The sequence below is a fragment of the Chelonia mydas genome, chromosome 5 (assembly GCF_015237465.2).
Source record: "Chelonia mydas isolate rCheMyd1 chromosome 5, rCheMyd1.pri.v2, whole genome shotgun sequence".
Lineage (NCBI taxonomy): Eukaryota > Metazoa > Chordata > Testudines > Cheloniidae > Chelonia > Chelonia mydas.
The window spans coordinates 113,593,007-113,620,942 of record NC_051245.2 but is presented as its reverse complement, the minus strand read 5'-3'; the positions used below and the strand labels follow the sequence as shown (position 1 = coordinate 113,620,942).

Genomic DNA, 27,936 nt, shown 5'->3' with positions numbered 1-27,936 from the left:
ATGCGCGTGCGGGAACGCGGGGGGGGAGCCCGCGCGCCACGGCTGCCAGCGCGGGGGCGCGAGCGAGACAGACGGGGCCGCGGGGGTGTGGGAAGGCGGAGGCGCATGCGCGAGGGGATTTGAGGCCGGCGGCGAGCGTGGCTTGTTTGTCCGTACAGTGTGGCGGTTACGGCGCGCGGCTGAGGGGTGTGCGGCTGCGCAGGTGAGGGTGCGGATAACGGGGGCGAGTCCGTCCGTCCCCCCCGGGGGGCTGAGGGGGACGTTGTGGCTGTTGTCTTCAGGGACACAGGGAGCCTCTTAGCTGGCGGGGCCGTGCAGCCGGGCGGCTCGTCGCGCAGCTGGGGCTGCACCCGAGAGCCGGGGGGAAGGGGCGGTTATGGGGACGGGGGCGGGTGGCTGTGTGAGGGGCAGTTACAGGGAGGCAGTGAGGGCTCGGTGGACCAAGCCCTGGCCTGGAGCACGACGGGAGACCTGGGTTCTGTCCCTGGCTCGGCCACTAGCCTGGTGGGTGACCTTGTGCACCTCACGTCACCCGCCCGTGCCTCAGTTTCTCCGTCTGAGAAGCCGGGATCGTACTCGTGACCTCCTTTGCAAAGTGCCGTTGAGCTCGAGAGGTGAAATGAGACACACAGGAGGTGGGTGGTGGTATCAGTGGGGCACATGGCTCTGTTGCCTACCTGTGGTCATTACCCACACCGCCTTAGTGGCCTGCCTCGCCTCCTTCTCCAGTAACGTCTGTCTTTGCATTTGGTAGCTTGTGTTTTCACCTATCTGTGGCTTTGACACTGGGGTAAGGAGGGATCTGTCTCTCAGGCTGTGCAGTAATAACTTCCACACCGCTTCCTCCTTTTGCGCTGTGGTGCCTTTCTTCTCCTTCTTGGGTAAACATTTGCTTGACCTTTGCAGATTTCACGCCAGTCAAAATAACCTGTTAGCCAGCCTCTCCATTCTAGCTCAGTAGCGTCACTCCTTTTAAAAAATAAAATAAAATTTAGTTTTTAGTTCAATCTACATTTTTTCTGTTTAAATATAGATTTTAGTTTTAAAAAATAAACCTCTTTAGAATTAAATTTGAAATTGACAACCTATGTTAAGGCCTAACCTTGTTACAATGTATTAAAATTTAAATTAAATACAAAAAATAATATTAAGCAAAGTATGTGTTTGCTGCTGTGCTTTAAAGAAAGGCCAACCACAGTACTGGCGAAAGTCACTTGCCAGTTTTTTGACAGTAGTAGCCTCTTCTGCTGGGGAGAATGTTTTCAGAGAGAGAATGTTTTCTTCATTTCAGTTAATTCAGCTAGTTCAATGAGTAGTTTATTAAAAACCAATTGTGAGTTGAAGAAGCAAGAAAACTTGTTTTCCAATCTCTGAATAAAAATTAGGTGTAAGGATGAGATCTAATAGTTATAAAATCTTGGAGAACATGGTGAACAGAAACAATCAATTCAGTTCACCAACGACAGCTAATAATTCCTTTGTTTAATAACTGTTAGTTTTAAATGCAAAATGTTTTGATGAACTTTTTTCTTATGTATCTGGTACACTTAAAATGCACAAAAACAGCATTTAAAAAATAAATTAATTTGAATTTCCATTAAAGTAGAGAATTTAATCAAGTAAAAAATGCATCATACACCATTTTCTAACACATAATGTATAAAATAATATGAATAAATGTAAGTTATGTTAACTAATGTAAATGTGTATAAATAAGGTGTATCCTGGTTAACATTAAGAAGCACCAAGTTTAGTGCAAAGGCTGTATTGAGTTTTTAATCAACACGGTTTAATAGTTACCAACCAATGAGAATAAATCTTTCTTTAGGAAAATAACTAACATACAAACGCAAAACAGAATTAAGATTTATTATTTAAATAATGATTAAAATTGGTGATTTAAATTGCTATGGTTTAAGTCAGTACACCCTTCTAGAAAATGAAGAGACTCAGGCTATGAGAAAAGAAAGGGGATTTTTTTGGGAAAACTAGAGGGAGAGTTTGAAAGGTAAAGTGCACACAACACAGGAAAAGGGAGTGGAATGGAGAGATGGAACTGCTATTGTAGAATAAATGACAATAGATAGTTGAATACAGAAAGAAAGAGACTCCCAGATAGAGGCCTGGTCTACACTAGAAAATTTAATTGGCTTAACTATGTCAGTTGGGGTGAGGATTTTTCACGTGCCCTCTAGGGAGGTTGATTATCTACACCAGTGGGCGAACCACTGCACTTGCGCAGAATTTATGTCCAACCGCAGATTTCTTTGCTTCCCTGCAGAAAAATGACTTTTTGACAGGGAAGCCACAAGAGCGGTCATGCAACCCTCCCCAACGATATGTTTCGGGGGCCCATGGCAGCCGGCAGAGAGGTAAATCACTGTGGAGCAGGAGGGACGGGGCAAGACCCGGCTGGTGGCTCCTACTCTGCACCGGGCTCAGCCGCTAGGGCTGGGGAGGACAGGACTTCCTCTTCCCATGTACAGCGTCTGGAGCCGGGCGAGATCCACCCCCAGATTTTTCCCACGGCTGAAGGAAGCTCTGCAAACTCACACCCCATCTCACCCCCTGCTTTCTGCCCCTATCGCTCCTCAGCTGTACGGGGACAGATCCCTATACAGGTAGTTGCTCCCCCATTCACCCAACCCCCGTGCGTCTATATCCCTTCATACCCAGACCCTCCTGTCAAGCCTCACCCCCCCACACTCAGAAACCCCACCCATGAACCCCACTCCTGGACCACCCAGACAAGCCACCCGCACCCAGATTCCCCTTCCCACCAAGTCCCAACCAGCTGCATCTGGACCCCTGCCAGTGTGCCCCCCACACCCATACCCCCCTGCCGAGCTCTATACCCTTCCCCACTGAGCCCCAACCACCTTCACCTGGACCTCTGCAGAGTCCCATTACCGTTGCACCCAGAACCCCGCAACAAGCCCCTGTGCATCCAGACCCCCCCTGCACCTGATCCTGAGCTGCCTGCACCCAGATTGCCCCACACAGAACCCTCTAAACCCCCACCTCAATCCCTCCACGCTTGGATCCTGCCCTGCTGAGTCTCCCTGACCACACCTGGTGCACCTGGCACAGAGGGGCGGGGCTCTAGAGTGTTTCTGGGACAGGCCCAGTCCTTGCGGTGTAACGAGGTAGGGTGCAACCTCACTGCTGAGTCCATGTCTGTGGGGGAGCTGCACGGTGATCTCCCACATCTCTGCAGCCAGTGGCTTGTGCTCCCCAATGCCATGCTGGAGCTTCCAAATTTATTTGATAAATAAAATTTGCAGAATTTTAAAATATTGCATGCAGATTTTTTTTTTTTTTTTTTTTTTTTTTGTGGAGCATTCTTAATTTTTGCGCAGAGTACTCTCAGGAGTAACTGAAGTGCTACAGCAGCGGTTCAGCATTTCACTTGTAGACAAACTTAGGGTAGAGGGAAGAGACAAACACTTGGGATAAGTTCAAATTTTGTTTAATATACAGTTAGTGCAAAAATGTTACAACTAGAGCTGGTCAAAAACTTTTTTTGTGAAAAAGTTTTGTGTTTTTTTTCAGCCAGCTGTAATGATAATAAGCCACTCAAGTGTTATGTTTTAAATAAAATGGATCTGATTGTAGATGGTAGGATGAAAGAGAAAAGCAGTCTGAAATTTGCATAAGTCACTAAAACCAGAAAGCACTAGAGCTGTTCAAAAAAGAGTCAGTAGTCAGCACCCGGATAACTTAGGGTCTTGTGCTTTAAGAATGAAAAAAATTTCAGTAGTAATTTAATAAATGCCTAGGGTTGGTACTGTCAATATTCCATTAGTACTGCTAATATCCTGCTATCTTACATTCTTCTCCATTGTGAGGGATTTGTTTCTTACTCACCATTTTTTTTAATATGTTGATCCTCATTTTGTTGAACTCAGCAAGTCCAACATATTTGTGAAGTGAACCCTGATTTGCCTGCTTTATACACGTTTTGAGGCTTGATTGATTACAGTTTATAAAACATCTGTTTCCCCTCAATCCCAATTCAAGTTCTGCGGCAAGCAACCTTGAACTTCAGAGTCTTTAGTTTTCTCTTTGGAATATGCTGGTGTCTTTCCTGCAGGCTCTATGCAGAATGTTGCAGTTGAATATATGATTTATCTCTTGCACACCTCAAATGTATATGTAGTCCAAATACAAAAAAGTCTGTATTTCCTAAAATTATTTACATTTTGAGGCATGTACAGTTTGACACTTTGGGGGGGTGAGACAATAGTCTCTCACCAGTATCTAAGAAGTGCATCTGTCCTTATGCTATGTGTTCTGTCTTAAGAATTTGAACTTAGAAAATTAATGTTTTTCTTCTTTTAAGCTCCAGTCATGCTCTGAAAACTGCAAGGACTCATAGATCTGCCTGCATGGTTCTCCATGCAGGACTAGAAAATACTTAAGCAAACGTGCTATTTTTTAAGAGTATAAGCGCCTATAATATTTTTTTGCAGAGGTGAATAAAACAATCTGACTTTTGTGGAAGAAACTTCTTCAGTTGTACATTATAAACAGTACTAGCAATTAATGCTCGTGCAGAAGTTGCAGGATATAGATAACTATTGTAACTCAAGAGAGATGCTTTGGTGGTTGAGTGATACCTTTCTGCTCAGAAAGGTCCTTTCTTTCTTATATGGGGAAGTTTTGGCTCCTCGCTAAATCAGTCATGGTTTTAACTTCATTATTCTTTTGTTTGTGAGTGGGGCAGGGAGACGATGTATGCCAAGGTCATACCACATCTATCCATTAATAATGGTATGTGTTATCTGTATTTATTAAATAGCATTTATAAATTGTTGTAATAGTATCTAGATACTATCATTTACAAAATAACACAAAATGGTCAAGATATACAGCTTTCTAATTTGAAATCAACACTGTAAATTAAGTGTCTGGCAGGTAAACTAGATTTGTGAGTTTCATGAAAATATTCAAGATATATGTAATTTCTCAAAAATTAGCTGTAGCTTCATTTGATTTAAACTAATTGGTTTCAGTGTATTTATAAAGGGAATTGAAAGAGACTTAGTCAACAATTAGGTCTTTAAATTCAAGCACCGAATTTATTTAATTATCCCACTGGTATGTAATAGATTTTTGCACACAACTATACTTAAGTCAAAAGTGTGCTTTTAGACTTCATCCATACACGGAGATTAGAATAGAATCCCAAATGCGTAAGGTAGAAATCAAAACTTGTCTGTCATCTGTTTAGTGAAGAAGAAAAGGGGCAAACTAATAACCAGTGCTAATCTCACTATTTTCTCTCTTAAAGCTTTTTTCTAGGTGATGGAAAAAATCTCTATGATGTGACAGTTAAGAAGCAGTCATGTCAACTCTCTGTCCACCTCCTTCTCCTGCAGTTGCCAAGACAGAGATCTCATTGAATGGGGACTCACCATTACTAGCTGCTACTTTTGCCTACTGGGACAATATTCTTGGACCTAGAGTCAGACACATCTGGGCCCCAAAGACAGAACAGATGCTTCTCAGTGATGGAGAAATAACTTTTCTTGCAAATCACACATTGAATGGGGAAATTCTTAGGAATGCAGAGAGTGGAGCAATAGATGTGAAGTTTTTTGTCTTGGCAGAAAAAGGAGTAATTATTGTGTCATTAATCTTTGATGGAAACTGGAATGGGGACAGAAGTACTTATGGACTATCAATTATACTTCCACAAAGTGAACTTGGCTTCTATCTTCCTCTTCACAGAGTGTGTGTTGATAGGTTAACGAATATTATAAGGAAAGGAAGAATATGGATGCATAAGGTAGGTTTGTTCTTCAATGCAACCAAATGTTAAAAACCTGGTAATACCTTTAATCAACACAGTTCGAGAACTAGCATTGTATAGAAAATAGGTATATGTTTTGTTAAGGCAACAATCTCCCTGAGTCACATTACATAACAATCCAAGAAACAAATTCTCATAGATATATAAATAATATCTCTACCTCAATACAGCTGCTGAAGTTGTATGTTAAAAATTGATTCTAATGCTACCAAATTTAGGGCCTACACCTGAGAACATGCAACTTCTATCAGGGCTGGTAATGACTTGCCTGAGGTCCCCTACAGTTCTACTCAGTTGATGCTAGCCTCCTATGGAAACATTTTTTACCTCCCCATGCTTATAAAAATTGTGTTGCTTTTATTTTTATAAAATAAAACACTGTGGGCACAAAAAAAATGTGTAATTTCCCTATGTTGCACTGAAGCACCAGCTAAAAAAATGTGTATGTGCCTTTAAAGGTACTTGGATCTGTAAGTCCTCAACACCTCTTGGAAAGATGCTATTAGTGTGTTTGATCCCAAAACAAGAAAAGCTGAGTAAGCTGAATCCATATACAGAGTCTTAACACACTGTACATAGTCATCAATATGTCTCAAAAACCCTAACGTAAGTACTTAAAATGACAAGAAAATATGAACTTTTAGAATAAAACAGGAACATTGCATAAAAGTAACAGAACCAAGGGAAATGAAAAAAACACACTTTCATAACAAAAAGCAAGGATTCAAGACACAAGTTCCCACTTAATGCAAGTACGGTTCATTTGGAATCCCAAAGGCAGTTTTATTTTTCAAATTGTGTTCAAGGATTACATAACTCAGTTCCGGTCTTGCTGTAAAAGCTTCTTTGCAGACTGAATGTGTTTTAGAAAAAAGAAAAAACTGCTTTATCTTAATACAGTAAAAGTTGTTTCAGTATAATTCTGTTGTGCAAGAGAATCCCAGTGCTTCACAGCTAATAAGCATCTTATAATTTTGCTTGAAAAAGTGGTAAGCTTTGACTTTAAAACAAAGTGTCTGTCTGATTTGGAGGGGAGAATTCTAGTTTTATCTTGTGTACTAGGACCTAGACAATTTTAAAAAAAAAATTCTAAAAGAGCACCTCTTAAAAGTTACTTAATTCTATTTTTGAGGTAGGAGACACAAGTAATTTATTTCCTAATTCCCATTTTATCAGAGTACTCAACTTATTGATTCCATAGGATAACCTGTGGAAGTTTGTCTTCCAGCACATCTAGTCTTGATATTTTTGTTAGATTTACAAAGGAAGAATAGGTTTCAGAGTAGGAGCCGTGTTAGTCTGTATCCGCAAAAAGAAAAAGAGTACTTGTGGCACCTTAGAGACTAACAAATTTATTTGAGCATAAGTCTCTAGTCTCTAAGGTGCCACAAGTACTCTTTTTCTTTTTTTTTTTTTTTTTTTAAAGGAAGAATAGGCATTTAAACTCTCATTTTTCCTAGATGAGGGCAATGTCCCAAATATTTCATGCCCAGTCGTATCTCCCAAAATTCAAATATGTTTTTTAGCAGTTAATTCTGCAACAACCATATATTCTGTTTATCATGGTCTTGTGCTTGTGGACAGATGTTTTCTTCATTTTGTGTTTAGCTTTGGTTTCTATGCTTTGACCTTTTTGAGACAAAATGATCAAATTCAACATGAACTTTATTTTTATAAGTAGTCATATATTTGTTTCCTGATGCACAGATTTAAAGATTTTCATAATGAAATCATGGAGTTGTAGCTGCACTGGAACTTACAGAAAATGTTCCGTCAACCCCAAAAATCTAGTTGTGAGATCTTTGACTTTATTTATTTGTTTTCCCATCCGCTGTTCTTGGAACAGACAGGCTCAGTCAGCAGCAGAGTGCTAAGCTCTGAAAGAAAGTTATTTATCCTTGTTTTTTCTTGAGCAGTTATGAGCTCTTCTACGTAAGTTATCTCTATCCCAGCTCAATCGTTGCCCCCAATAGAGAGACCTCAGTGATAGCTGCTCTAAATATGTAGTTTACAAATGTAGCATTATATACATTTTAGAAACCAGTGCCTGACAGTTTCTGGGCATAATAATATAACATTTAAACATAAATTATTAAAATGGGAAAATGCATAATACTGTGGCTCTTGGAGCAAAAGCAGATTTCTACATCAGTTATCAATCAACCCAACATGCCAGGTTAAAATGGAAAACAAATGTCTCAAAGTCTTGCCTTAATTGACGCCACCAGCGTGTGTTGGCATTCCTACCAGATACCATGTCTTCCACGTTATCAAGAGTTCTGTCATAGGATGGTCAGCAGCTCCAACCAGATTGTATTAGGCGGGAGAAACTCGCTACAAATTTGAAATAGCTCCTGCATTGGAATATGCACTTAGATTCAGAAATATGCAGAGCAATATTTAGAATGATGGACATAGACAGACAAGCAACTTTTAGAAGTCATTCCAAATGGGTCTAGAATCCTGTTTAGCTTTTACAAAGCTAGATATTTGAAGTGTTATGTGTTTGTCCAATAATTCCTAGCAGCTGTATTTCAAAAGAGAAAAGGGATCATAGTCATTTGTTCAGTTCAATTACATGAAAACTGACTTTTTTTTTTTTTTTTTTTTAAACCAAGAATCTTGTTTGTCAAGGAAGTTATTTCTCTTTGAAGCCTAAGTCAAGGAGGGGAAGTGCCTTTAAAGGATCTATATAGCACCAATGTTGTTATTCACAGCACTTGTTTCAGATTCATTTAGGTTTTATCATTGGCAGGGGGAAATCTACTCTAACTTGTTTCTTTCTTCATCTATTCTGAGGAGTTATGTAAGCTTTCTGTTCTGCAATTGATCAGCCTTGAGTAGCTCAGTCACAGGAGACTAATGAGTAAACCTGTGAAAGCTGTGGCAACTCTTCAGCTTCTATAAGAAGACATCTCTGGAATGTGCAGAATCTTCATTGCCTAGAATGTTGTTCTGAGTATGCCGTTCATTAAGGCCAAGTTTTTATAGCATATTATGTTATGCTGAATTGTTGAATTGAATTGCCATATTATGCTGAATTGTTGTAAATGATTATGTTCATCATCATATTTGCTACTGAGGTTCTGATGACTTGAAGCTACCAGAGTACTCGTTGAATTTTTGGTGTGACCTCTTGTGTATCCTGTGGTGAAGTACCTTGACGTTTCCATGGATGTCTGCAATATTTAGTTCTAGAACAGTTCATGTATTGAAGATGTGCCAGTATCTAAAGTTATGGAACAAATCCCCTTCCCAAAAGCAAAAAAGTTTCCTCTTTTTTTGCATTTTTTTCCTTTTTTTTGTTAGGATGGAACAACTTACTCCTTTTGCAGTGAAACAACTAAGTAAAATTCAGCTATGCTGAATTCAGTATCTTTATTTACCATGAGACAGATTAATCTGGTATTTTCTTGATCAGATAGTGAAGGATATTTTTGTTTTATTTTAGCCTTCTCCCACCTCCCCTGGAAAGTTAGAGGTTTAAGGGGAGCGGGTGCAGGGAGGGTAGTATTTGCCACAAAATAGCTCTATAAAGGAAAATGCATTGAACATCAAAATGTGAATCAAAGAAGTGTGACTCTACAGGGAAGAAAGTTTACCAGTTGACTGATGGGTGCATAATTGTATAGCCAAATACTGGAGCTTTTATAACTTTTGTGAAAATTAACTGCTTCTATTGCTCAGGAGAGGCAAGAACATTTCCAGAAGATTGTCTTGGAAAGCACGGAGAGAATGGAGGATCAGGTAAGAGAGACTGACTGATGCATATGGCATACCATCAGAAAGCTATTACTGGAACTGGTGAAGTCTGTACTGCTGTTTATTTTTGGGATCCAGGAAGATATTTTTGGACTAGCAGAGTGAGCTGCCATGCAGAGGAGGCAGTCTTTGTGAAGATAAGATGGTGGAAGCTCTGACCAAATTGAAGGAAATTATATCCCCCGTCGCTTTATGGGTAAAGTGGAAATCTGTGAAGAATATTACCTTTCAGAAATGGGAAGGCCACTTACTCGAGCATGATGTTCTCCAAAGGTAGCAGCTTCCTTACATTTATTCTCTTCTACCCAGGTTTACTCGTGGGTAGATTTTTGCTAGGTCATTAGTCAGCTGGGTCGGAGAACTGATGCTTGGTAACTATTATCTTGTAACTATCCAAGAGAGAAGTTGTTATAGACTTCGTGGCTGAGATTACAAAGAGAATTTGGTTTCTGAAGCAATACGTGTGAAAGCACAACCCTAGAGCTTGTTGCAAAGTATAAGACCAGAGAAATCATCATTTGATTCTGATGCTAATCTAGCTAATGAGTCTGTATCTGTTGGTCTCCTTGTCTCTTAAAACATGCACTTTTCGAAATATAATACTTACTGGTACACGATGATACAATCACCTACCTCTAGATCTACCCTGTGCAAGTCAGCCAAATTGATTGGGTATTTAGTGGAAAAGCCTTGAAACAAATTATAAACATTCTTGTTACTGGGTCAGCTGCTTGTTTCCAGTTGGCTATTTTTGATGAGCAATACTGAAAAACATATGTATCAATTTCCTGCTCCTTTCTAGTCTTGTGATCTTGCCAACCTCCCCACCAAAAAATAAAAAAGCTAAAATTGTTCTGTCTTTAGTGTTAAAAATTTCTGTTACTAGTAGCTTTCTATACTGCATGCTATGCTTTTATTTCACATGTTATTTATTGCACAGGGCCAAAGCATCATTCCAATGCTGACAGGAGAAGTTATTCCTGTAATGGAACTTCTTTCATCTATGAAATCCCACAGTGTTCCAGAAAAAATAGATGTAAGTCCTTATGTTTGCTGCTTTTAGAAAAGGAAGCAACTATGCCACTCTTATTAATCCTGCCTTTAGTAAAATAAATCATTGATACCATAAGTCATTATGCTCTTTAACTGTTGGCACAGGAAACTCTCCTAAACAGTATTTTTGCTAATAGCAGTTTCTCATAAATATCTGAGCAGTAGCGATAATTTTTGATCAACAGTTAGCAAAATTGGCTGTCAACTGTATTATGCTTTTTTAAAAAGGGAAAGGAAAGGATAATTCATCAAATAAAATTAATATTAGGGGAAAGAGTTTTAATGGTGAGATCTGTTAGAATGTGGAATAATCCTTTCCTGGACAGGAGAGGAAACACCATTACATGGGCCAGTTTAAAATATTTTGATTGAAGCACTAAAAATATACTGTTGGGAACAAGATATCAGTAGTGGTTGAGCTGGGGGGAAATGGATTAGATGTCTCTTAATATCTGTTGACCTCCTTCAGAAGTTAATGGCTTAAAACAGGAAGAGCTGTATTTTTGTGAGTCTTAAACGTGCTTGATTCCTCGCAATTGTGAAACTGAGATTGTTTAGGATTCACTTAAGCTATCACCACATTTAATTAAAAATCCAAAATAAAATGTTTTTAATATGGCTTGTTACACCACGTCATCTAACCCTTCTTTCTGTTCCTTTGCACTCCAGATAAGTGACACAGTGTTAAATGATGATGACATTGGGGACAGTTGCCATGAAGGTTTTCTCCTCAAGTACGGTCTTGTTCTCTGTTTTATGCTGTTGTGAAGCCACTTTAAAAGTAAATGATGCCAGTGTCTCTTAATTGGTTGTGTTTAGGCTTGGAAGGATTAGATTTTTATTGGTAAATGTCAGTTTCTCCAGTTACGCACAAAGCAACAAAAAAATCTGTCTATCAGTGATGATCAAAATTTACAGATAGGCAAGTAAGAAAAATGCTGTTTGAGAACTTGCAAGCATTTGATTTGATTTTTGATTTGTATATTTTGACATGAAATGTTGACAATTTGTGTTTTACTGGTTACAGAGCTTAAACTTTTTGAATCTCAATATCTTTTGTCATTAAATAATTGTTGTCTGACACCCCTCTCCCCATAATTTCCCACCAATGTGAAAATTTAAATAGAAAAAATGCTTAAAAATAAACATCAATATATGTCAAAATAATTTTAAAAAAATCCAATTCTGCAGTCTAGTTGCATTGGTGGCTAAGGGTTAATTTGGGGTGAGGAGACATTAGTGCTGGTATCGCTTCTTTATATGTCTGCCTAAGCGATATCATTAAGATTGTTTCCGTTTTAAATGAATGGTCATGGGTTGATGGCTCTTAAAATTTATGTGATGATCTCTGTCAACCCATTTTGGCATGAGTATAGGACAGCTGTTCCTTATCACTGGAATGACATGCTTAGATAAAGCATTAATTGATAAGCATTATATTACTTTGAAAATGGCATAGGAGCCTGGAAACTGTTAAAAGTATATAGGGGTACATAGACAAAGGGTTTTGAGTTTCTTAACACAGTAAGTCAGGTAGTGGTTATGTCATAGGAAGTTTAGGAAAAGTCATGGGTTAAAGTCACAGGTAAAGAATGACAAATCCATAAACGTTATGCACATTCTTCTGTACTCAGAATGTTTAACTCTTCCATTTTCTTTAACATAAAAATAGTTGACCATTAGTAAATCAGTAAACAAATGTCTCTTGTGTTAGAAAATCACATATGCTCCCATCTTTAATGGTTTTCATTGATCGTCTGTCATTCCTCAGAAAGTCTCTGTGTAATTGCCTGGTGAATTTAGTCCCTAGCTCATAGAACTGTCACTGTGTTGTACAGCACCAAACACCCACAGTACTACACAAATTAAAATATTGACTATGTTGTTAATATCTAGCAGTTTCATAGCATTTAGCGTTCATAAAGCATTTTGTTGCAAGGATTTATCTAGGTTTTTAATCCTGAGGCAAGTTAGCTTTTAGAAATATATAAGAATGGCCATACTGAGTCAGACAAAGGTCCATCTAGCCCAGTATCTTGTCTTCCGATAGTGGCCAGTGCCAGGTGCCCCAGAGGGAATGAACAGGTAATCACCAAGTGATCCATTCCCTGTCGCCCATTCCCAGCTTCTGGCAAACAGAGGCTTGGGACATCATCCGTGCCCATCCTGGCTAATAGCCGTTGATGGACCTATCCTCCATGAATTTATCTAGTTCTTTTTTTAACCCTGTTGTAGTTCTGGCCTTCACAACATCCTCTGGCAAAGAGTTCCACAGGTTGACTGTGCATTGTGTGAAGAAATACTTCCTTTTGTTTGTTTTAAACCTGCTGCCTATTAATTTCATTTGGTGACCCCTAGTTCTTGTGTTTATAGAAGGACTAAATAACACTTCCTTATTTACTTTCTCCACACCAGTCATGATTTTATAGACCACGATTTTACATTGAGTGCATATCACTAGATGGTTTATTGTAGGTGAATTGCTTTCCACCAATACACATCAAGAGAACTTGGTCCTGTGATAATGCAGCATTCTATTAGTATGGCTCTGGTACAACAAATAACAGTACCTCGCTCTTTTGTTTTTGATTAAGATCTAGGTACAGAGAATAGCACTTGTTCGCTGTATATTCTCATTACTTAATAGCTGCATTATAACTGATTCAGTAAACAAACATGGTGTATGCACCAGAGCTACACATTGCAAATAGCCTGTTCAGCTGAGCTTCTTGTGCTGCACTACTCACAGTTATGCCCTTGAGGAATAGGGGAGCTTCCTGGCTTTTGCCAGATTAAAATTTTAAACTTATCATGGCTTCAGTATATATTTTGATTTTTTTTTTTTTTTTGTTCATTGAATAAAAATTGGACTTGACAAAGTGACTATACTAATTCTGACCGTGTAACTTAAGCACAGTCATGCGTCCTTATGGAACTCCAAAATGCAACTGCAGAAATATATTCATACATACATACAAAGAACTCTTCAGTGTTGTGTGCTATCTTAGATCCTGAGGTGGTGGTGGTGGTTTTTTGTACTGAGATATGTGGTAGCAGATGCTTGTGGGATCAAAGCCGTGATGTGTTTTAGTAATTGAAAGAAACAAGACTCAGAACCTTACTGTAGTGCCTATATTCCTTTACCAATGAAAGCTGTTTAATCATAGTATAATTCAAGTTCCCTTAATTTGAAGGTATAATTTTACTTTTGCTTATCTTAAATAAATTACCTTATACTCTTAGACACTAAACCCATAACTGAGTTAGCCCTCCGGTAACTTAATTCAGTTCAGCCAGGATGGCTTCATAGTAATATTTTAAAAATCAGATTGCGATTTCTTAAATGAATTGAACTAAAATTTAGACATTATGAAAATCCAAAGGTCTAGTAATGTAAGTAAAGAAAAGTCTGTTTGAAGCCTGCTTTTTTTGTTTTGTTTTCCATTTCTGCATGTAGAATTATGTTGAAGCACTTGTTTTGGAGTAGTCTGTTGTGTGTATTAATCTGTATTTTGTTTTAATCTGCAGTGCCATCAGTTCACACCTACAGACTTGTGGTTGCTCTGTGGTTGTAGGTAGCAGTGCAGAGAAAGTTAATAAGGTAAATGCATTTTATAATTCTCAAAACTGGATTCTGATTACTGTATTTGGACTGTCAGAAGATTATCTGCAGTAATGTAAAAGTGGCAATTAATGAGAAATAAAATGTAACTGAATAATATTTTACATTTCCCATAAATATATTTGATGTAGAGGTGTGTGGAGGGAGCAGCACTGTATTGCTATTGAACTTTTTTATTTGTATGATTGTTGCACTGGTAATTGAGTATGAAAAATAATTTATCATTTGTATTCTGACAGTTCTTAGCAACTAATTTATTTTATTGTGCATATGAAATTATGGAAAATGAGGCTATAGTTTTAGGGGATTCGATTTTTTTTATTAGCCAGATGCATAAACTGATGGCATCTGGATTAACATTTAGCAATTCAGCCATGGCAATGAGTTTTATCTAAATAAATCAATCTATGCATAGTTTTGTCATATTGAATACCCAACTGCAGAGTAAAACTTGCTGTGCTGCTGCATCACAAATTGCCTTTACACAATATCTAATGAGCACCAAACTGTTATGAGTCACTTGTGCGTATGTAAGATGCAAACTTTCTAGACCCCACCCTTAGTTCTTTGATTTCTCCTTGCACTTCTGTTCTGTGCTGCAGTTCCCCCATGATCCTCATAGCCTTCATCATAAATAAATAACACATTTTAAATAATTTAATGTGAAAAATAAAACAGGACTCACTGAATTCTGTTAGTGACTTGGTCAGTAAACTCAGTTAGGTTCTGGGTTTCAGTGGAGGTCTGGGTTTCATGAAAGATCCAAAGAGCAGATGCAAACTTATAAAATTTGAGTCCTACAATAGCAAGATGTCCATTGGTAGACTGGCATGTTTGCTGTCTGGAGTGTCTATGGAACTAACTTATCAAAAGGATGCTTGCTTTATGCTACCTACACCTCCACAATCACAAAGTATAGGAAGCATTGGCTGAATGCCGCCTTAACGGAAGAGGACTAAGGCAGAAGGCCAGGAATATCAGGATAATCCTCTTTATGCCTTCTCAGTGGTGCTACCATTAGTCAGAAGAATAACCGGTTGCAGACTCCTATGGCAAACTGCCTTCTCCCCGCACCTACTGCCTTTTGAAAAAAAGACAGGTGCAAAGGAACCGAGGGAGGGTTGGGGCAGTACCACCTCATGTAGCTATGGCCATGAGGCACCAATGCCACCTGCTAGGCACACTTATCCAGTTCTGGTGGGCTGGGCGCATGCGCACCTAAATGGAATACATGTCTGCATCACATCTAGAAGAACCATAGTTACAGTAAGTAACTGTTTCTTCCTAAGCCTACTAACTTGTCAGGTGATTACATATCTATGGGGTGGATAAAAAAAATCCAATTTAAATAAATATCCTATTTTTTTTTATTAAAAAAAATCATTGATTTTTTTTTTATCAAATGCTTTTTGAGGAAAAAATCTGTCTAAAGATAGTCTTATCTTTGAGCTATAATGTATCTTAATTATGTCATTATGGAATAGGGATTATAAATTTTAATTTTATAGTATGAGAATATATTCATGTAATGTTTAAGAAAAGTTTTGTAAATGAGTTCCAATAGTTCATGGATTAGGGACCCAATCTTATAGGGTTCCACAGGTTTCTGTGTAGATTATTTAGATTAATCTTTCTATCTACCCAGTGGGACTCTGTGTTCAGTCTAGAAGATACCATCAGAGATGCTTAGTTTAGCATTTCTCAAACTGTGGATTTGTGTCTCCAGAGGTAACATGCTTGTTAACAGCAAAAATGTCTTAAAATAATATATAGAGGTGAGAAATAACAGACCTCAACTCTATTGTCCCTCAGAAAATTTGTGTACACAGAGTCAATCCCTTACCTTTCTCTAAAAGTGCAAAGTTTCAAAAGTTCAATGAATAGAAGATTGTTGGGGGCATAATAGATCTGGACAAGGAGAAGAAGTCTGGAGATAAATGTGAGAAGCGAGAGACATATGCTTGTTTTGTTTGTTTGCTATTGAAGAAAAAAATCCAGAATACTTAATGTTGTTGTGTTTAGTTAAATAAAACAATTTAAATGTCTGTCTGGTGATGTTTGCCTCCTAATACAGCATGGCAAGAAAATCCTTCAAATATTGATGATTAACCTGTTGAATTGGAGATAGTTCACCTCCCAATGACTTCATAAATATCTGCTTCTATTACCTTTTGGTAAATGACATAACCAAACACTCATTCATTTTCTGATATAGCTGTAAAACTCATCTGAAAAGTTGTTAAAATAAATCACTGTTTAAAAATGTATAGGGTGTACCTTCTAAAAATGAAACCTACATCTATCTCTGAGTTGTGAAGAATATGTATTAAGGTTATTACAACCAACAAGAATGCACTTTTATGTAGAAAACTATGATTAAATCAAATCTTCCTGACTAGTGATTTAAATCAATTTGATTTAAATCAAATCCGCCCTGCATATCTACATATTTAAAAGAATAATACTTTTAGAAAACCTGCTCAGCTGTTTTTGGAAAAATGAAATGGAGAAAGCCCTTCAACTCTGAGGGTTTCTGAATGGATTTGTATGTACAAATTGATTACAGTTATGTAGAGGTGCCCATTTCAGATGTATTGAGAGTCCCTACTAGAAAGGTTATTGGCCTGAAGTTGTGGCAGTGTTGGTCCCAGGATATTAGAGAGGCAAGGGGGGTGAGGTAATATCATTTATTGGATCAACTTCTGTTGGTGAAAGAGACAAGCTTTTGAGCTACACAAAGGCATCCAGACCTGAAGGAGAATTCCGTGTAGCTCAAAGCTTGTCGTGTTCACCAACAGAAGTTGATCCAATAAAAGATATTCTTTTACTCACCTTGTGTCCCTATTAGAAAGGTGTCTCTTAAAATAGCAGGTTGATGCTGGGAGTTGAATTCATACTTTCACAAAACATTAGTCTTACATTCTTCGGGACATATCAGATGCCTGGGTCAGAAGGACTGTACTTTGATTCCTATTTAATTAAGCCATTCTTTGGTCCACCCCCTGTAGTGTGAATGCTGTTAGTTAATCTCCTACAGTGAGAATTGCAGAGGCAACTCGTGATGGAGAAAATAAAGCTATCTTTATCAGTACATTGAATTTTCCTGACGAATTGCCTCTCTGCCCTTCCTCCAAAAGGGGGTCCGTTAATATGCACCTTAAGTCAGAGAGGAGCTGAGAAGGACTTTGTAGTAACATGTAGTCCTAGAACATTTAGGTGTCAGGCAAATGTGCCATTAATGACTGCTACCTGTACCATTGCTATTAGAGCTGGGGTTGTCTTTTGTCTGTCTGTACAGCACCCAGCACAATAGGTATTGGGTCCTCTGGGTTCTACAGTAAGGTAAATATTTACTACTACTACTGTTTGTCTCATGAAACTATGGCATGACATTGCAGTTTGGCTCTGTAGAGGCAATATATTCAGAGAACTCCATTTATCAGAAAGAAACCCACATGCAGTCTTTGTATTTGATTATGCTTCGAATAAATGGTGTGCCTCTTATTGAGTTCCAGTTTATTTTACAAGATTGAACTTTCCTTCATTGTAAGACTTCTTTTTAGTTCTGGGAGTCAGTCTCTTAAGTGGGTGTGTATAATACCCACTAATATTAATATAATAAGCTTACAACAAGAGGACATGGTTATTGTAAGCATTGGGGCTGGTACAGTCATCTTTTTGGTTTGTACAGTGCCTAGCACAGTAGGATCCTGCTCCATGACTGGGAGTCCGAGGCACTACTGCAGTATTAAATAATAATCTATATGTAAATTGTTCGGATAAAATATGTATGTATTCTAAACATGATACTTAAAATAACTAATTAGTAAAGAGCTGTTGCTCTTCTTTTTTTGCGCTTAATACTTAGATCAACAATTAGAAACTGCTTCCTTATTAGGAAGTGAGAAGTAGACTAAACAGAGGAAAAAATAAAATGATTGAGCTCTCAGACAAAAGCTGCTGAACAGGGCTATTCAGCAATAATTTGGGGGTGTAGAAGCAGAAGCGTGTATGTATATCATGAAATGTCTGAATTAGTGGCAAAAATTATGGACATCTTAATTGCATGCTGTGCATACACAGTATTTTTTTTAAAAAGAAAGCTGGGGAAATGTATGTCTGAAAACAGGTTAAGAGCATATTGTGTAACAACCACAGCAGCGCTTCTAAATACTCTCTCCTCAAACTGTTTCTGTTAATGGTGCAGCTAGATATACTTATGCCTTCAGGAAGTCTGTATTAGTGATGTTTATTAGTCTTTCTGAAAATGCAAAAACACGTATTACTGCATCATTAAAACAGGTTTTTGCATTTTCTGACATGAGCATTAGCAGTCAAAGTTCCTTCAGCAAAAGCATCTTTTGAGTAAGACATTTGCTGAACAACTCAAATCATTGATTTGCTACTCTGTTTCATCTTGTCATTCAACTGCTCATTATTTATTTCTATTGTACGTTCATTGCAGTATGGATCATGCTTTTTCTCATCTTCTGAGGAAGAGCATCTAGAACACTTATTAAAGCATATCATATGTTGGATGTATAACATGGCCAAAGCTGATGTTGCTGTGGTAACCTAAACTTCTGGGTTTCTTGACTGTAAACAATTAAACTATGCCACCTTGGATGTTCCATTTAATATTTGTTTTGTGTTGTTTTCATTTTAATATATAGTCTTGAGCAGTGTGGTTCAATTTTAATACCTCTACTTTTAGATGTCAGTATGTAACTATTTGACATTATTGTAGCATTCTTTTTTCTAATGTATGGTGAACTTCTTGGGATAATCACTTATTTGAAATCTGTACTGAATTGTGTTCTAAGATGAAAACTTTCTTTACTGTACATCTGCCTATTTTTTTACAAAGCTTTTTGTGTTGCAGATAGTGAGGACATTGTGTCTGTTTCTTATTCCATCAGAACGGAAGTGTTCCAGACTCTGTAGAAATGAATCTTCCTTCAAATATGAATCAGGACTCTTTGTACAAGGATTGCTCAAGGTAAGGCAATTTTACTGTGCTTTTTGATTTTTTTTTTTTTTTTTTTTTTTCTAAAATCTTTTCTCCAGTATCCAGACACTTACAACTTCTTAATTTAATATAATCATCTTAACTTGAAAATACCTGAATATATTGTTGCCTTAAGAAGTTTGTCCTCTTCACTTGTTGATTCCTGATGCCAATATTATAACCATGACTTCTCCTATATGTCTGTATTCATCTGTTGCCTCTTGTCTTATACTTAGAGTGTGAGCATTATGGGGCAGGGACTGTCTTTTTTTGTTTGCTGTTTGTACAGTTCGTAGCACAATGAGGCCCTAGGCTACGACTAGAGCTCCTAGGTGCTATTGTAATACAAGTAATAAATAATTTACCTATATTTCCATGGCTTAAAGCCGTTTCCAGGGATGCAAGAATTTCAAGCTAATTTTTCTTCTGTACTGTCGGTTCTCTTTAGGAATAGTTTTTGTCCTTGTTCCTTCACTTTGCGAATAAATCTATACATTTACTACTTTTGGGGGGATACTGAACCTATACAGGCAAGAGTTTAAAAATTGCATATGCTAGCTAAATCAGACTCATAGAAAAGAATGTTAGTCTCCAGCACTCCAACATCCTAAGAAAAATAGTTTCACAATATTTACGAAGGGCTGTAGGAGTGGATGGTGCTTCGTAGGCAAATAATATTGCAAGGCCCCTGTCCCAAGGAGCTTTCAGACTAAATTTGACAGATGATGATAAACTATAGCTAAATGATATGAAGTTGAGGGACAGATTGTGGAACCTTATTATAAGATTATTCTAGAAATTAAACTGTCAAAAGAGAGTAGAAACTATTTTTTAGTAGATAAAAAATAAAATGTTTAGGGCTTAATTATGACTTAATCACAAACCCTGTGTGAGTAGTTGCACTTCTACAGGAGCAGACCAGGACCCAGATCCATAATCTGGATGCTTGTCTCTCCTTCTCCTCCATTTTCCCATCACCATCACCTTTGCTCCAGAGGGGAAGTAACCTGTGCTAGCCCTGTATCTGGCATAGGTTACCTCCCCCTCCATGCAGCTCAGCTGTGCTGGCCAGAACATTAGGAAGATGGAGCCAGTGCTCTGCCCCTGCCTGCCCACTCTGACTTCTGTTGGAGCGGAGTAGGGAACCGAGGGAGCCACATTTTTACATTTAATTTTTATTGTATTTACCTAGCAGTACCAATATCGTTTGGGTGGGAACAATGCCTTTTATCAAAACCAAATAAAAGCTCAACCTGTTTGCCTAAGATATGATACCCCCTAACTAGGTAAACTAAGTAGTTCTTTGTTCTCAGTAGCAAGTGTGCACTTGGGGGGAGGGTTCTTAACTTCAAATGCTGAGTGTGTGCACAATCTACTTACGTGTTGAGAGAATTTCTAAAGCTTTCCTACAAGGAGTGAAGATAAATGATGTTCCCATCACTGATTTTTAAGAAAACCAAACTTGTGCATGCTCAAACTTCACAAATTCAGAAGGCTAAAGTTAAATGCTTTCATGCTTCCTGTATGATAAATATTGTATAATGATGTATGGTATTCTCTCCTGACCTCTGTTCAATTCACTTGGTAGGGTATTTGTTCACTTAAAGCTGCATTCATGGCTGTAATGTTGCTGTTCTCCTTTCCCATACTGCTTTGTAACTCACTTCAATGTCAAGCATCATGCAGCATGAGAATGGCATGCCATTTGGTGCAAGGGACTTGCTGGAAGCGTGTTACCAGCAACAAGACTATCATGAAACAGTGCAGTGGTGTGCACATCGCTATTTTCCAACACCCCTTCCAAAAAAACGTATATTTTATGTGTATACTGTCACCTTAAACAACCACCCTGTTTTGCAACGGGGTTTAACTAGAATTATAAACACACACATTCCAAAGATGAAATGCTTTTAAACAAGCTGTTTTAAACTTAAGACTGGTGCATTAATGTTGTTTCAAATACCTGTATTGTTTTGTAACTGGGAGACTTCTCTAACTCTTTTTTGCTGTAACAGGATGCAACTGGAAGCTTTGTGTTGCCCTACCGTCAAGTAATGTATGCTCCATATCCTACTACACATATAGATGTGGATGTCAACACAGTGAAGCAGATGCCTCCTTGCCATGAACATATCTATAACCAACGGCGATACATGAGGTCCGAGCTGGCAGCGTTTTGGAGAGCCAATTCAGATGAAGAGATGGCTCAGGATATCGCTATCCACACAGATGAAAGCTTCACTCCTGATTTGTATGTACTATCCTTATACTTTCAACATTATACTGCTTAGGACAGCATAACAGTGTAGTTGCATTTTGTGGGATCTTTTCTTACAAATTACAGTTCTGTTTTATTCAGTAAATGCTTTTCTCAATCAGGGTAAACCGCTTGTGTTTTCTTCTTGGGAAATGGGTTATAGGAAGTTAAAAACACTTCAGAAGTAGTACCTATTGCTCAGTATTTCATTAGCAAGCCATCCCAATGAAATTCCTGATAACATCCCATCAAATCTGTTATGGTTGAATAACATTAAATAAGTATGCTATATAGCTAAGTACATTTACAGCTGACATTGGCTTACCTGGTTTTTGTTAAGTGCATCTGGACTGAAAAGGTTCAGTTTCATATTCCAAAGTAACTTTTTTTTAAATAAAGCCATACCATAATTCACTAAAACTAACTTTTTAAATTTGTTTTAAATTCTCTCAGACCCTTAACTATAATGCTATTACCAGGCACCAATATAATATATTTAGTGCCTCCTTATCACATGCCATGCTTTCTTCGTTGTCTCTTCACAGGAATGTTTTTCAAGATGTCCTGCATCGTGATACGTTAGTAAAAGCCTTCCTGGAGCAGGTAACAAATTTCAGAACAAGCAAAAGATGAAAAACAATTCTCTACTCTCATATAATAAATAATTTAACACAAATAGATCCTTCCCTGCATTATTTGAAAACACAATAGTAGTACAAGAGAGATTCCTCTGAACATGTGCAGAAATGTAATGACCTGCTAATTACAGGTTCCTATAAAATAGCTGTCATTCTATGACTATAATAATCAAAAAGTAATACTGAGTATGTACCGTGCCAAGATGCCATTCTTGATGATGCTGTGGTCTTTTCCTGGAAAGTACTTTACTGGAGGGACTGCATCCAGGAATGACTACAATGACTTTTTTGGGGTGAAAGTGTGGGGGAGGGGGAAGAGAGAGAATCTCAGGTGCACTCAGCCTAGGACAGTACCTCTCAGCATGGGATTGTTACCCAACCAGGTGTAGGATTAGAAATTGGTCTCCGTTTAAAATGTGTCTGTTTAATAGCAACAAGGTGAGACCAACACAGCTACAACAACACTGCGTATGTAATACAAATAGACGGCCATTAAACACTGCAAGCTGAATTTGCAGTACTAGTATAACATTGAAAATACTAGACACCAGTTGTGCAGAACAAGGCACGCTTCCTATAGCTGTATAGTACTGCTTGAACTTGCAGCATTGTATAATCACTCAAGTCTGATCCATTTCAAGTACTGTAAAAAAAGAGCAAAAACATGATTTGCCTTAATAGAATGGCAGAACAGCTTAATTTATCACATCTGTCCAAATAGAGTCTAAAATTTATCCTTTCATGATTATACATTTGCTTTAGCACAATTAGGAACGGTTACATATATGTTTGTTCACTGTTTTAGTTTTCCACATTCCTGGAATGAAACTTGAGTTGTATGTAATTTAGTTTTCTGCTGTAATTTTAAACAGGTCTTTCATTTGAAACCTGGCTTGTCTCTGAGGAGTACTTTCCTTGCCCAGTTTCTGCTAGTCCTTCATAGAAAAGCCTTAACTCTCATAAAGTACATAGAGGATGATACGTAAGTAAAAAGATAATAGAAGGGCGGGGGTGGGAATTTCTTGGTCACTAGGAAATCGTTCTATATTGTAACAGTTTTTCTCTTTACTCTTTTGCAGGCAGAAAGGAAAAAAGCCTTTCAAGTCTCTCCGTAGCTTAAAAATAGACCTTGACTTAACAGCAGAGGGCGATCTTAACATAATAATGGCTTTAGCTGAGAAGATCAAACCTGGTCTACATTCCTTTATCTTTGGGAGACCCTTCTACACTAGTGTACAAGAACGTGATGTACTAATGACATTTTAAAGATCCTGTACGCTGCTGAAAGCTAGTAATGTAAACACCATTTTTCCCTTTTTGATAAGCACAGTCTTGCACTCTAATGCAGTGACTGAAAGCAAGTTACACTACAATACAGTAAAAGTGGGGAGGGAGCATTATTAGAGGGAAAGTCACTTCAGTTAGGGAAGCATACTTCAAAAGAGCTCTTTTTTGTTGTTTACAGTGAAAGTAAATATTGCAGTAGTTTCAGTGATATTTTGGGTTTGTTGTGTAAACTTTGCCACAGTTGTGGCTTAAACTGATTTAAAGGGAGGCTTTTGTATTGATTGTTTAGAGAGATCACACAACTTCCCCACCATTTCCCTTCAATTTTGTGTCCCTCCTTATCCTGCTATCAGTATTTCCCAGTGTTGTCATGGAAAACCGTACTACTTGTCCTCTCCATTATGGAGGGGACTGCCTTTTGTGAAACAGAAACTGGAAGGACAGATTTAACTCTTTTTTTTGTTCTGTCGTCTTTCCTATGTGTGGGGCTAGCATGAAAAACACCTTCCCTGCTCCCAATTCCAACTTCACCAGAAACATTTGTGCTACTTCATGTGATGCATTTAAAGGGATATTAAAAAGAAACTAAAGATAAGAGTACTGTACAGCATGATCCTTGGGAGCCAGAGTGCTGCCTTTTAGTGGATTGTAAAGTCAAACTGATCTGTAGAATGCTGCTTTTATAACGGGGTCATCATTTAAGCTGCTTTGCGTGTATAAGTGCCAACCAGGATATTCTGTCACTGACTATGTTGAACCATCATGCATTTCAGCGTTCAATGACCCAACATAATTGAACTCTTTGAGAAAACAAAACAGGAAAATTAGGTTTTACACTTGGATAGCCATTGCCAACCTTTCTTTTTATAATCTGCTCCTATTTTTTTTATGAATAAGAACAAGGGCCACATTAAAACACTCGACCACCTGTGCCTTTGTTCTTTTTGGAAATAACCCATGAGATATAGCCAAACTTCAAGATAGACACTTTCTTTTCATGTTACCTTTGTCATATATTCAGCATAACTTCATTAAGAAATTAATGTGGCTGTTAAATAATAGGAATAACAGTGTTGATGGAAAAACAAACTCTGGTTCAGTGAGATGCTAATCTCCCTCTTCCACGCCAACACGCTCACCTCTCAGTCCACTTGTTTTGCTTTGCATAGAGAAGATAAAGAACAGCAGAAAGTCAGGAAATGTATTTTACCTGTTTTCACAGCATTTCTTACTTGAATCGTCTGAGTTGTTGGATGTATTTTTCAGATTCCGCAGAAGCTTTTCAGGTTTTGCCATTGGGCTACTTGATGTACTATGCTAAGTGATGCATCTGTTTTGCGTGCTGCTATCTATCTGTCTTCTCCCTTTTCCTTTCTCCACTTCTCCCTTTTCCTTTCTCCACCCCTTGGGGGGAAAAAAAAAAAAGCCAGGAATCTACTTCTGTAAATGTAGTGTGTTAGTGATATTCCATGATTAGAGATTCCTTGCCAAAGAACTATGTTGGTAACTGGAGATCTAGGCAAAGCCATTGTTGCTTTACTATTTGTTATAACTTTTTTTTTTTAAGGATGGGTTTGGTCTGTGAACTACTCATTTTCTAACTCAGTTTCATTAGTTGAGACATAAGACATAACACTTCAGTATAATTGATTTTTCTAAAATATCCTCCTTTCTGACCTTAAAAGGGATACTGTCAAATAGCTAATGTCCAAAATGTGGTTGTCATTTTCTTATAGGAAAATGTATTCTACAGTCTAAATATTTAGGACTTTTAATTGGGGGGAAAAAAGTAAGGTATGCCATTGTGTACCTAATACATATGTGCAGTTACTACAATTTCATATGAAAATAAGCAGGTTACACATGTGAATGGCCATAACTTGCTGTGTGCATGCATAGTTACCTTATTACATGCATAATTACTCTCTCAAATTCAATTTTGTCTTTAAAAAAAATTTAAAGCCAATCTTAAAAATAAAAGTATAATACACTTTTTTGTAGAGTCCCTGCAAAATGTCTCATGCTCTTGGGCTTCCTTCTGCCAGCTTCTCATCAGAAAAACTATTGTTAGAATTATGCTGACTTAACCCATTGATACAGAGACCATTTGAATGTGTCACCAATTTATCTTTATACATTTTAAATCAGTTTGCCTATTAGAAAATGGCATAATTCATAAAATATTTTTACTGCTTGGCTTCTCAGATGGCATTAAGAACTAAAAGTAGATGACGGTACATTTCTGAAATGGAAATAAAGTGCTAAAGTTCAATTGACTTTAGGCACAGTGCTGGAATTATTGTAGCTTTGAAAACTTAATACTGACACTACTAACAGCTACACTCTGTTTACTGAAAACATTTTTGTGCATTTTCACTTTGAAACAGCTAACTGCTGGAACTCATTCAAATGCTAGTTTTGTTGCACTATTGTCATGGATGCGGACTGTACAGTGAATAAATTATTAATGCGTTTGCATGATGTGCTGTAAATTTTATTGTGTGGGATAAGGGAGGCCTTTTAGTAAACTGCGTGTGGATTTTATTTGTCCTTCTGGAACTTCTGCTGAAGAACTATAATTCTGTGTTCAAGATGGAATGAATTACGTAATCATTTGCCCTTTTAAAAATGGGGGAAAGACCCTTTTTCACAAAAGAAAAATATTTTTATTCTTCCGAATGCAGGGTCTTAGGCTGGGATGCTAAAGGAAGTTAAACTTTTAACCGACCCTTTTGGGTGTCTTTGTGAGCAAATATAGGATGACTGTGGTAGCTGTTTAAAAATGTTGGTCTTCAAAAATTCCAAATCCAGTTGAAAACCTCTTAAAATTTAAATTTCCCTTATTGTACTGGAGCCTGATCAATCTCTAGCTGAGATTAGTGGGAGCTATTTGGCTCTCTGTACTTGCCACTTACATGCCTGAATATGGATTTAGGAGCCTAAAGCCAGGTCCCTGTTTTTGAAAAATCTTGTTTTCGGTTTGAAAACTTGGGCTATGTATATTAGGGAATACTGTCAGCTCAGTCGTATCCCTGGTAAGCCACTATCACGCCTTTCTACAAAGTCCTGTATTACCTGTTCACATGCTTCTCATGGATTCCAGAAAATCGCAACGCTTCTTACTGACTTCTCTGGGCGGGGGTGGGAGTGGTGGTTAAGAGGATGGCATTCATCTACCATTAAGTCATCCTGATTTTTTTTTTTTTTTTTTTTTTTTTGCCCAACTGATATCCACTTCTTTGGGGTCTTTCTCTCTGTCTTCCCACCCTGTTTGCATCAAGACTTGACAGCAAGGCACCCTGTGTTTTGATGTTACAAAAAGTTGCATTCTCCATTGCACATTTATCTAGGATTGCTACTGCGTGGCAGGGCACCACCATGACTCCAATCCTGTATGTGCGCTCTTACCAATCTTATTTCTGTCCTCAGCCCACCAGTAGGATATGCTGTCATGGTTAAAGCACAACACCCCGTGGAGTGGGTGCTGTTGTGGACACCACAACTGTTTCATTTCCAGCCCAGGGAGTGTAAGATTTTTGAGAGGAGGAATTCAAGCTTAAGACCAAGAGTGAAAGCATAGCTCAAATACTTAGCCAGTGTTCGGGGCCCTACCAAATTCACAGTCCATTTTGGTCAATTTCATGGTCATAGGATTTAAAACATAAATTTTATGGTTTCAGATATTTAAATCTGAAATTTCACAGTGTTGTAACCCTAGAAGTCCCGACCCAAAAGGGGCCATTGGAGGGGTCACAAGGCTATTGTAGGGGTGTTGCAGTATTGCCACCCTTACTTCTGCGCTACTGCTGGCAACACTGCTGTGTTCAGAGCTGGGCTCCCAGCCAGCAGCTGGGAGAGGTTTCCAGAGATGGGTTTGATCTGGCCCTAGGAGTGGCCCCTGCAGGGGAAGAGAAAAATCCCATCCCTCCCCAGCCCAGCCGAGATTAGCATCTGGAATCGGGCATACGGTAAGAGCTCCTAGACCACCACCTCCCCTACACTAGCCAGATTTCACAGGGGAGATCAGATTTCATGGTCATGAATTTGGTAAAGCCCTACTTATGTTGAGAGAGATCTTGCTTTAATGCCTAATATATATGTCAGTATTGATTGTCCTTTGTCCTGTATTTCAGCATTAAATATGCTAAGGAACAGACAATGGATAATTATTTTTGTACCACAAATAGAACATTCTGGGGTACTTTGTAGACTTTGTCCTATATTTGTCCTTTATTTCCTTCAAGTGTAGAAGGCCACTTTCATGGGCAAACAAACTGTTTCTTAAACAGTAAGTGAATGGGGTGGTGAAATTTATATGTTTCAGTCCACGTATTTGTCCTAAAAGATGATGAGCATTTACCTACTCACTTGCTGAGTTATTGCTAATATTTATGAAAAGTCACATGCATGTGGGGGGTAGAAGGGTACCAGAAGTAGAAGATCTGATCAGTTTCCTTGAATCTTCAGAAGTGGGTGGAAAAGAAAAGCATAATT

General features: G+C 38.1%; 1 protein-coding gene across 7 annotated transcripts; it reads left to right on the top strand.

The window, feature by feature from the left end:
- Positions 1-25,920, top strand: C9orf72 (C9orf72-SMCR8 complex subunit). 7 transcript variants are annotated; one of them, XM_037902095.2, is made up of 12 exons: positions 120-202; positions 2,282-2,372; positions 5,294-5,791; positions 9,503-9,562; positions 10,518-10,613; positions 11,300-11,364; positions 14,159-14,231; positions 19,135-19,251; positions 21,276-21,511; positions 22,063-22,120; positions 23,028-23,137; positions 23,235-25,920. In XM_037902095.2, exons 3-12 carry the CDS (start codon positions 5,348-5,350, stop codon positions 23,419-23,421), a joined length of 1,446 nt encoding a protein of 481 aa, XP_037758023.1. In that variant the 5' UTR covers positions 120-202; positions 2,282-2,372; positions 5,294-5,347; the 3' UTR covers positions 23,422-25,920. The 7 variants fall into 7 exon arrangements, 6 of the variants coding, with proteins under 6 accessions (XP_037758021.1, XP_043402706.1, XP_037758024.1 ...); XM_037902093.2 differs by lacking the exon at positions 2,282-2,372 and having other exon boundaries at positions 1-202; XM_043546771.1 differs by lacking the exon at positions 2,282-2,372 and having other exon boundaries at positions 19-202; positions 5,305-5,791.
- The last annotated feature ends 2,016 nt before the right edge of the window (positions 25,921-27,936 follow it).

Excerpts from the sequence above, each read along its gene's own strand:
- C9orf72 (XM_037902093.2), top strand. The coding sequence starts at position 5,348 with ATGTCAACTCTCTGTCCACCTCCTTCTCCTGCAGTTGCCAAGACAGAG. Across the intron at positions 14,232-19,134 it reads GTGCAGAGAAAGTTAATAAG|ATAGTGAGGACATTGTGTCT; the intron begins GTAAATGCATTT and ends TTTGTGTTGCAG. Across the intron at positions 21,512-22,062 it reads GAAAGCTTCACTCCTGATTT|GAATGTTTTTCAAGATGTCC; the intron begins GTATGTACTATC and ends GTCTCTTCACAG.